Source organism: Necator americanus, chromosome V (genome assembly GCF_031761385.1).
Source record: "Necator americanus strain Aroian chromosome V, whole genome shotgun sequence".
NCBI lineage: Eukaryota > Metazoa > Nematoda > Chromadorea > Rhabditida > Ancylostomatidae > Necator > Necator americanus.
Window position 1 is genome coordinate 7,552,306 of NC_087375.1, and position 11,450 is coordinate 7,563,755.

An 11,450-nucleotide genomic window follows, 5' to 3' on the forward strand; every position below is an offset into this window, starting at 1 on the left:
TCCCGACCGTAGGGTTCTCACTGTTTGAAGGCTGTTCTTTCTTTCTTCTTTTGAAATCCCCATTATGATGTTGAGATATGTACATGCACAAATGTTCATTTATGTACAACAAAAAATAAATTTCTTTCAAAATTTTGAGAAAGAAAAAAAAAGTAACATGAAACCAAGGACAATTTTACGAGAAATTGTTTTGTGAGACGATCTGTTGAGGAATGTGTACCTGTGTGAAAACCTTATGAGGTCATTCGTATGGTGAAGCGAAATGACCTAATATCACACCGTAGAGACCAAAGAAGCATCAGAGTGAAATGATCGTGTAAGAGGCATCGAGCATGTGCAGCTGTCTGTGCTTAGGCTACTGTTCAGCACCGTATACGCTGGTGTTCCACCGTCCTCTGAGAACTGAAATCTGAACGTAAATAACAGGAAACCACATTTTCTAAAATGATTTATGTATTTCCTAAATTGAAGGAAGGGGGAAGGAATGGGTGAAGATGTAACTGAAACAAGGGTACCGTAGGCGAAATGTAAACTCTCCATGAATAAAGTTATTAGTGTTAAAGACTTAAACAATGGTGAACTAATAAAAAAAGGCCATTAGGAGATTGTAGTGTGAGTTGAAGTAGATGTAATATAGTTCTATTTATAAATGGCGAAGAATGGATTGGATCAAAAGTTTACGAAATGTATTAGGATCAGCGATTTCGACTGATTCACTTCCAGCTTTTCTACAGTGCATTACCTCAACCCCACTAGTTAAGCATACACTACTTTTTTTCCAAGTTAGAATTTATATGGCTGGTTATCTTTCACCAGGTCACTCATAAACATGCGTGTTAAAAAAAGCGCCATTAAGAGGTTGGGCATGAGATTCGTTATGTTGTTTGTTTTGTAGGATAGCTAATGGTCCCTTTTCGCTTTATGTAGCCTATGAAAGGGAACGGAAAAAAATTACAGAACTTATTTATGTTGTGGAAAACAGATATATACGTGGTGACGAGTATGACTGAGCACATATATGAGTCTGAGAGCTACAGTAAAATTGCTTTTCCTTCTAAAAAGATGCGGGTCCGCGTCTTTTTTCATAATTCGCATTAATCTGATCTTTGTTGTGAAGTCTGTACATCAATAGATTCATTTGCGCAAGCACCATCTTTTGGATATATAATAATTAGATCTCTTAAAATCTACCACTAAAACACTTTTTGAAAAAATTACGTGTGGCTAGGCATTAACAAGGCTGGGTTCTAGATGATTGCTCTTCAAGAACACATTCTTGGCTTTCTTCCTAGAACTCGAAATGTTGGATGTTTGGAACTTCTTTTCAGTTTGGAAGACTCTACCGGAGGTCGTTCGCCTACTCTGCATCATAGTTCGATCCCCAGAGTCATCTCCACCTAGCTATGAGGTAGTGAATCGTTTTGGACGAATTTAATATCTCTCATGTATAGTTCGATAGTTTTGAAGTTGTTGAATATTTGACCAAATTAAAATGATTCGACTACATTAATGATCGACACTAATCGACGCTTCCGTCGGCATATTACTCTAGACAGCGATTCTCCTACTATGAACTGTTTCGATTTCTCCCATAGTATTTCTCAGCTCTTCCTTCTGAAAAACATGTTTACCTGATGTTTCAGAATTTTCTCGACAAGTCTCAAAGAATAAGTTCAGTGCAATCAGATACAAAGTTTTTATCGTTGCAGTTTTAAAACTGACCGCAGCTAAAACATTATTAAAAAAAATGAAACAGTTAATAGTACGGGAAACGTTTCCTGGAGCGATATGCCGAAGGCACTGCTCGTTTGTTAACTATTTACGAACTTCCAAAAATTACAATAGCTAATGTGAAGCACTGAAGTAGCAATTTTGGCTGCAAAAATAGAAAATTCTGTCGAGCTAGAAAATCAAGAGACAAGGGCATTTCAGAACAAATAGTTTTCCAGCAGATTTAGTAAAAAAAAAACCAAGCTTCTAATGTCGATCGGTTATGGAGTAGAATCATGTTAATTTACTCAAATTTTCAACATCTTAAAAGCTATGGAATTCTACATGAGAGATACTAAATTCCTCCACAACGGTTCACTGCCTCATAGTTTGGTGGATATCCAACATTCTGAGGTCTCGAAAGAAAGCCTAGCTAAGAGTGAACAATTGCCACCGTCTTGACAGAAGATCGCAAGACGGCTCCCTGATCCATATAGGTTGGGCGGCTACTTGTTGTGAATGCTAGCTCCTCAGACAGGGCTGCTTAGTATGGGAAACGTCTATCAGGTATTTCAGCAGACACACTTCCTCAGTGCCCTGGGTACTGGCCTTTGGGTTTCAGACATCAATGCGATATATGCGTGATTCGTCATGTCTCAGACTTCGTTTCTATGGTGTCCACAAACGCTGAGGTACATACTCCCTTCTCGGAGCTGAACAGCGTATCAAATTCCACGTGATTGTTCTCCAAGAGACGAAGAGCAGAAGGAGCGACATACGGCAGATGAATGGCGGTACATTCATCATTCGTGGAAAGAAGGTAGCGTCGCGTGTTGATTTTGTTTTGCACACTTCCTGTCGTCCATCTTTTCGATTCTCACGAGTTGCTGTCACCTCATCTGGCTACTCCTCGCCTACGCTCTTTGCATCATCAACTGTTACTCATCAAAATTAGCAGTTGGTGAATCCGAAATGGACGGATTTTAAGAGGAGCTGGAGGAAGAGATACGCAACAAGAAGTCCCTCTACAAATTCGTCGCCGGATTCTTGAACGGTGAGCTAGGAAAGGCCACAAAAGAAGAAAACAGGATCGAAGATTTGTACTAAAGAACTGCAAACCTTACCTTCTTTCATGGAAATTTTCTTTTCATGAGGAAGTTTCATCGTGTTTGGACATGGAAATTGCCCAATAGGAGAAGTCGTGTGGAGATCGATGACATTTTCGCCAATTTAATATGGTGCCTGCTTGACGTCTAGGTGATACCATCCTTTTGTAATGGTCCCGATCGCCGTCCCTTTGTGCGAAAATACGACGTAGCCGCTTGTTGGGTGCAGCGTCTGCTGTCGACAACGAAGAAGGAAAGTAGAATACGACGATTACATATTCGAGGAATCCTTGCTCCAAGGTGACTCGCACATCGAGGAGGATCTAAACTTGGACTGCGAGTTGCAGCTAAGAGGACTGCGATCCTGTGCTGAAGGTGCTTCGAATGTGCACACGACAAACTAGGATCGAATTTCAAAGACCACAAAAGAACTGTTGGAAAGGAGAAGGACTTTGAGGCTTGATTTAAATGTATTGCAGATTGAGTGGTTAGCAAACATTAACCATAGAAAAGCTTTATAGGTGGATCTCTTGAAATACAGGCAGGAGAAAATTCTGGAAGCAGCACAAGGAGGAGTAAGACTAAAGAAGTGTCCCAGGGACCTCCGCCAATCTAATATTTCGCTGACAACCTTTCTGAGCAAAGACGGGATCCGCATCCCTTTTGCGTCGTGAGATGGAGATCACCACGTAGAGATTCTCTTCGAACTTTTTGCGTTCCTCAACTCCTTCGTCAAGACCAATCATTCCCACAGGTGGAGCTCCACCACAAATTCTTTTTTTTTTTGGAATTGGGAGTCACGAATTTTTTTGGAATTGGAAGTCAAAAACATGAAACCTGGCACAAGCCCCGGCTTGATTTCATATCTTCAGACTTTCTTCGGGTTGGTGGTCAACCGCTTCATATAACTCTAGCGGCGCACATGAGGTCATAGCATCAGAAAGAAAGGATTCCAGACCAGTGGACTTCGCTAACCTTTCTTATCGATAGGATTGAAACTACCGTTCGATATGCTTGCTGGGCGAGTTATACCGAGTATTCAGCAAGATCATCCTCACGCGCATATCTGAGACGCCGGATGAAGCTCACCCTCAAGAAGAACACGAAACAAGCTGAATTCCGTTACGGTACAGCTGCATAAACCAAATCCAGTCCATGTCAAGATTCATAGAGGCTTGCTATGAATACTGCCTATCCCTTCTCCTAACATTCACCGATTAAGAGAAAGCCTTCAATAGCGTAGAGATGATTGTAATACTGTCAGCGTGTCTATCAAGGAGTGGACGTATGTGAGGAAATTAACCAATTGCTACGATCGGTGCATCGTGAGGATACAGCTTTTCCATCCTTCACCATACCGATTGGAAAGAGGTACGACAAGGCGATACTATATCGCCGAAGCTGTTCACAGTTGCAGCACAATGGAGCGTGAAATCACTTGCTTGGGAAGAAAGGAACATATGTGTTGATGAAGGACTTCTCTCGTACCTTCGTTCTACGCGCGACATCGTTTTCTCTTCGAGAGGTATCGATGAAGCAGAAACGATTCTCAAGGAATTAAACGAAACAGGGAAGAGAAAAGAATTGCGAATAAAGAGAGAAAAGAAAGTTTATGAAGGACGTCTACTGCGAGGATGGAGGAGTAGAACTTGAAGCCGTGTCTGTGGAATCAAATCGTGGAAACTTCGTTTTATTTTTACCTCGGATCTCCTATGAATATAGAGAACTGGTTGAAGGGAAAACTGAATAGAAGGATGAGTGCAGTGTGGGCAGGATTCGCACCCCTTAGGGAAACTACGGAACAACTGACGGACGAAGATCTCTGTGCCCATCTGTTTGACTCCACGGTTCTTCCATCGCTCTGTTACGCAGCGGAGACATGGACAGACACCACTGCACCAACTAGAAGCTACCTGCTATCCACAGAGCATTTGGGAGATGTCTTCTCAAGTTTAACCGATGCACACAAAATCGGTTTTTGCAGCTTCGACACAAGAAAAATGTCCCATTTTTTGCGACCCATGCCCATTTTTCTAATAGGTATCGAAAACAAAGTGTAGATGGGTTGGTCACATTCTGAGAGCAATCGAAGATAGATGCACTAAAGGAAAGCCAGAGTGGATCCCAAGAGAGGCTAAACGCACTCGAGAGAAGCAAGGAAAGAGACGGGGCTACGTGGATCTGAGAGGTCAAATGGATATGACTCAAGGACCTTGTCAACGTCACTCACGAAGCTTGAGAACATTTTTTTGTGACAATGGCGAGGGAATAAAACGAGTGGAAAAGATGCTGCGACCCGCACGTCCAGTTAAGACGGGCCATCTAAGTATCTAAGAGGGTGAGATACCAAACTGATCCCAACAGCATGTACATTACGTATATGTTTTGTATAATACGAATATATGGGTATCATTTTACTTTTCAAACAACATATTCACTTTAAAAATCATTTATCTTTGAGGCCCAGTCATCTAGAACCCAGCCCTACTGATGCGTAGCCGCAGGTAGTTTTTTCAAAAAAATTTTCGGTGGTAGGAGGTCCAGTTATCTCCGATTGGCAGTGCTAGCACAAGTGAATCTATTGGTGTCAGTTTTTATATTAAATTCAAAGGTCAAATTGAGGCTAGGTTTGGAAAAAAAGACGAAAGATTTGCTTGTTTTTGGTTTTCTGCCGATCAGTCAGCGATTTTACTTTACATGCTCGCGGTGACCCTACTTGTACTGAATGCAATCAGGAATTGGAGCATACACTCTGGGCACTCTGGGCTGTATAACTTGGAAAGTTAAGTGGAAATTACCCAGATATTGCAAAGAGGTACTGCTGATCAGCACACCATCAAAGTCTAATCGAAATTGGTCAAATTCCCAGAGGGAACATAGAATTCTTCATGACAACTCTCTGTTTAACTACGCTTAACTGCCGAACATTGTCGAATTGAGGTATTCGGTTCACTCGGTGTCGATAGGCAGTTCCCGCGAAATGCCAAGCCCCGCAAGATGTGGAACAGTGACGAGTAGATGTGAGAGCCTTTGGTGCAGGTCGAAGCTGGGCAGAGCTACAGAGTTCAATGACGACGGATCTCAGCACCTCCTTGGGTGCCTGACTTCTTCGCGTCAATTTGCAAGCCCAAATGCTACTCACCATGTGTTGTCGCGCTACAATCCTGTCAAATTGGCCCGTTTTAGGTGATTTTTTGGGTTCCATTTTGTTTCTGTGGAGAAACTTTGAAAGCGGCTTTCAAAATTGTGAAATATTTGATTCAAAATGTAGATCTGGTTACCAAACTAACCCTACGGTCGATGAATTTTGTGGTGTTCAGGATTGGAGCACAGTTTGTGCGAATCTTTGCAGTTTGCTTTTTGAATGGAGAATGCTGAAAAATTGAAAAATTGAAATGAACGAATTCCAACTACTTTAAATGAAGAAAAAGAAAAAAAAAGAAAAATCAGCTCACACTGGTTGCATCAATGCAACAGAAGCAAACACAGCAAAAAAGGATAATGATCGTGATGATAAGTATAGCAACCAACACCATCGGATATTGGCAATTACATTCGAGACGGCCTTCAGCGATTTCTTCAGGGGTTGACATGGATCTAAAGGATAACGTTATATAATTTGTTGAATCCCATCATAGCGTTGAATCTTTTGATTCATACGATAACGATTTATTAAATTTTGTAGTGAAAAGGAGTGGATGAGGATGAAGTATACAGATTTCAACGAAATATTCCCTCACAGGTTGTTAGGTGGAACTTGTACATTGTTTTCTGGCCTGTAATTTTAGCACTTACGTCTTCTTCAGAGATCCGAAATGCTCCATATATCTCTCCAAACTACTCTGCCTCTTTCTTTTGCATACAATCATTTCCAGGCTCAAGAAGAGTAAACGGAATTGAAAAAAGATCTGATGTATTAGCAAATTTTTTGTGTGAAGGTTTATCCGATTATAGGAGAGGGAACAGAGGTGCTTTATCCTTTTCCATAAAATGAAACCGTGGATTATCTCTTTGTAAGAAAGCATCCAACTCCACTGTTTCGGCGAGTTCCATGTATTTTTCGTGGCCAGGAGCATGTCATTTGCCGTTGTACATCGAAAATGTTCATGAGAGGTGTTAGGATCATAAAGTATTGGACATTAATATAAATTCTCGGCGTTTTTTAATACTTGGTTTTGTTTTTTTTGACTCCGACTTTTTGAACTCTGGCCAAATGGATGGTGTAATTCAAAAGTGCTTTTTTTCCTCTACAAGCTTTTCATCATCATTTTTCCGAATCACCTAATTTTTTTCTTTATTTTCGTAAATGAGATGGAAATTTTCTAAATAGATATTCTCGGAAGCAAAAAGGAACTATTTTTGACACTCGTTTTATTTCGCGTTCCGTCGTAATCAAAAAAGCAGTGGAAGCAACACGGAATATTTCTACCGTTTACGGAGAGGGAGCTAATAGTGCGTGAGGACTGCCGTGATAAGTTTAAAGATGGAAGTTGAAAAATTTTGTTGAGATGAGAAAAAGTTTGAAGAGATTTCATTGAGACAGGAAATGTTGTGCATTAACTTAAAACTGACTATATCCACTTTACTAAAGTTCAGAAGTGGAGTAAGAACAAACAGGACATAAAAACGGTGAGAATTTATGTTCCAACCAAATATTATGGCTAAGTGAGGTACTTTCACTTGGCTGTCCTGTTTGTTTTTTCGTCAACATCGGCCAATTTTTCGAAAAAATTTCTCTTGAAAAAGAAATAGTTGAAATTCTAAAACAGTGTGGTAGTTCATCATTAAAATAATAGAACTGAAATCAGCTATGTACAATCCTAGTAGTTAATCCGACATGGAACTGACTGATCTAGCGGGTATGACGTGTTGAATCAACAAGATTCCACTCATCGAACGAAGCGAAGCTTCTCTCGTAACGAAGTGATTGCGATAGCGGTCAATAAAATTGACATAAGAAATAAATGCGCCTCGGATGTTTACCACATCTTCACTACCTACACAGTTATTCAAGTCATGCGGGCGTCGAGCAGTCAGCAAGAGGTCCGGCTGTGACTGCACGATCGATAGTTCGAAGCCGCGCTTGCGTCAACCAACTTCTCCGTCCCACCGGAGACGATAAATTGGTGAAGGATAAGGATAAAGGATAAAGTGTTTGGCGTTAGTCAATCCGCCTGGGATGCGCCACCACGTTCACCTCAATTCTGAATCGTTTGAGGTTCACGAACGTGTAACTATACAATGACTTGCGGTGGCTAGCCGATGTGTCAAGTCGGTGCTTTTATCCTCCCAGATAAGTCTGGTACTAATTTGTCGACCCTGGAGGGATTAAAGGCTTAGTGAGCCCTAGCGCGGATTCGAATCTACGACCGATTGTGTAGGCAGCGGAACCTCCAACCGCTATACTATACCCACCCGCGATAAATTGGTACCAGACTTATCTGGGAGGATAAAAGCTTTTGTGAACCTGCCAGTGTACCAAGCCAGCGTTTTTATCCCCTCAGATAAGTCTGGTGGGGCGAAATAGCGCAGTCGGTAATAGGTTCCCCCTTGGCTGCATGGGCTGATTAAGTGCTTGAAACCATCCTAAGACCAACCAAGGATATCATCCTTTCGGGGTCCATAAATCGGTGCCAGACTTGCCTAGGAGGATAAAAACATTCGATACTTGACATGATACATCGGATGGCTCCCGCAATTATTGTACAGCCTAGTTACGCGTTCGTAAACCTCATGCGATTCTGAATTAAAGTGGACGTGGTGGCGAGTCAGAAGCGGGTAGATTTACGCCAGACACTTAATCCTTTATCATTTATCCTTTACCATTAGGTGAGGTACCAATTCACCGATCCTGAAGAATGAAAGGTTCGGTTGGCTGTAAGGTGGTTTCGAACCATCGGTTATGCAATTATATCTCTTACTCACTGCGCTACAGTCATTCTGAATGGCAGATGTTATGATCTTTAAAATAAAACTAGAAGAGTGAATAAATGCGATTCTGAATTAAATGCGTATAGAATTGAGAAGCTGAGATCTGTTTTTTGCTTTGCTAAAGCATTTGCCAAAATCGACATAGCAGTGTTATTCAGCAGATAAAGCAGAAAGTAGAGGAGATGAACTTCAAGACGTTGTGGGATCTCTTAAAGGCACCTCGTCCCTTACAAGAAATCGCTGTCAAGATTTAGAAAAATAAAAGCGAAGAGAAGCGACAACGACAAAAACAACAATAGTGATGTAGATTTTCTCAGAAGAACGCAAACAACAGAAACAGGCTGAAAATTTTACCCGTTCTGCTTGTTAAGATGACGTCATTGAAAGAACTATGAGGATGGCAACACGCGAAATCTCTGTTTTCTCTACAAATCTGAGATGAGTTAATCTTTGAGAGGATCAATGGTATACGGAGCGAGAAGTATTGATTGAAACAGTAGGATCAATGGTATACGGAGCGAGAAGTATTGATTGAAACGGCAGAACTGAGTGAAATGACAAAAAATGCCTAAGAAGTGACTGTCCGGAAAGTAAAATGATCACGCAAGGAGAATTCAATTATGAAAAATGAATAATAGTCGATGCGTAGTGTTTCGGGTTAAATCTTAACATCGACGATCGATTGTTTACGAGTTTTGGGAAGAATCGATTACTTGCTGAGTACGGTATCAAATCTTTCGCGGAAGGTGAAACCGTAGTAGCACAGATAAGTGTGTAGGGAAGTCTCCTCTAGTAATCATACTTGTAAGTAGTGCATAATGAATAAGTAGATATAAATAAATAACGTTGTAAATAATATAATAATTTAAATAAATGAAAATTTCAAACTAATAATACTATAATAATAGTAAATAATAGATATTATAGTAATAGTAAATGTGATAATTAACGCAATACTAATATCTATAAGTGAGAATGTTAGATTTCACAAGCATGGAAATATTTCGCTACAATTTCGTGTAGTAATTGTGAAAAATAGGAGAGAATGAAAATTAGTCGGATGTGAAGGCTGGAAAACTGAAGTCCTCGCGTGCTTTGCGGCTACTGGTTTCCATTCGAGAAAAACTTCTGTCAAGAGAGTCCCTCAATCGTTTAAACTCTTCAGCTTTTGACTTTTTTTTTCGTCTTGCGGCTTGAATCTTCGATTCTGCGAAGATTTTTTGTTCATGTCAAGTTCATCCTTATCCAAGAAAGCTAAGATTATTAAATCAAACTGCGATAACATTTTTCGTAAGGTGGCCGATTTAATGTGAAATAAAAAAGGTTAAAATTCCTGCTAGAAATTACTTTATTTTATATCTGTTCTATAAAAATGATCTGGATCTGGTGAAAGAAATGAAGACGGCGAGGAAATATGAAAATACTATGTGAAATAACGGCTTTTAGAGTTTTATTACTGTTTACAAGCAATGTTTATATGATTGTTGTGTACGGCGTGAAAAATAGGATGAAAAAAGATAAACATGTCTAAAAAAAGATCAAAAAGTTCAACGAAAGCAACTAGCACCAGTGCAAAATGCTAAGCGTTGAGATCGTGCAATGATACAAAGGAGACCTATGCAAATAGAAAAAAGTGATCGACATCGCGCTGAGCTCTCTTCAGCATAAGCTCACGTTCGATTTAATATGCTGCAATGTTTGTGAACACTCATTTTTTGATGTAACCAGTTCACAATGGAAAATCTAATCCGAAAGAAATTATAATTATCCCCTTACCAAGGAAATAAGATCTGAAACCCACAATATTTACGGATAATTGAACGTGATCACCGAAAATGCAACAGTTCAGAGATTTGAAGGCAGCAAAATGGGCGCTATTGAGATCTCTCACCGAGCAGATTGGGTAAGGTTTGTAGATCACAAGTATGATCGCAATCGTGCTCAATTCTCCCTATTTCTCCTGAAAAATGGCGTGGAAAACGGCCATCTCGATTGAATCCTCCGACGAGGCACCTAATCACATGTCACGTCTGTAGGCGCATGCGTAAGCACCGCTTCTGTTGGAAGTTAGGAGCCCATTGATTGACCGCTCTCAGGCAGACGCGAAGTGTTGTTAGGTACCTCGTAGGGAAATTCTCTTGACGAGGCCACTTCTCACGTCGTTAATCAATCCTATTTTTTCGTGAAGAAATCTTAACATTGTCATTTTTGTCTTTGCTACCTTTAATATATGTTTCTATTGTATATTGCGAATTTCAGAGCATTTCGATCGAATCGATGAGTTGAGAGATTGTTCACCCTCCACCTTGTAGACGGAAAGGACCCCCACGTAGTCACTCTAGAGGTATGTATGAGTTTTTTTGAAGGATTCTCAATTTATTAGGTGTATAGTGCTCGCTTCATTCGCCTTTACTGATTAATAGAAAAATTAACGATAGTGAAATTTCTCGTGAAATTCAATCCTTATTTTTCTCTCTAACCACGGTTCTTTCGTTTTTTTTTTTTTTTGAAGAAATCTATGCACTGAAGAGATACACTGATGAGAAATGAAATGAGGATTTTAAAGTTTTTTTTCTCGTAAAACTGAAATCGTCGTAAAAGAAAAAAAACGACCCTGTCGCGGATTCCCTCACCTCGTCAGATTTCAAGTATGCCGCCTTTGACTGATCAATAGAAATTGAATGTGGTGGGATTTTCCGTGAA

The 11,450-nt window shown here is 40.2% G+C and overlaps 1 protein-coding gene across 2 annotated transcripts; it reads right to left on the reverse strand.

Annotated features, from left to right (window-relative positions):
* Nucleotides 1–273: 273 nt before the first annotated feature.
* On the reverse strand, nt 274–8,755 carry RB195_013221 (uncharacterized protein; the record flags this gene model as incomplete). Of its 2 annotated transcripts, XM_064202928.1 has the most annotated exons (4): nt 274–402; nt 6,107–6,190; nt 6,272–6,413; nt 8,742–8,755. In XM_064202928.1, the coding sequence occupies 4 exons, from the start codon at nt 8,753–8,755 to the stop codon at nt 274–276; spliced, it is 369 nt and encodes a 122-aa protein (XP_064058809.1). The 2 variants fall into 2 exon arrangements, with proteins under 2 accessions (XP_064058809.1, XP_064058810.1); XM_064202929.1 differs by lacking the exon at nt 8,742–8,755 and having other exon boundaries at nt 6,272–6,409.
* Nucleotides 8,756–11,450: the final 2,695 nt, after the last annotated feature.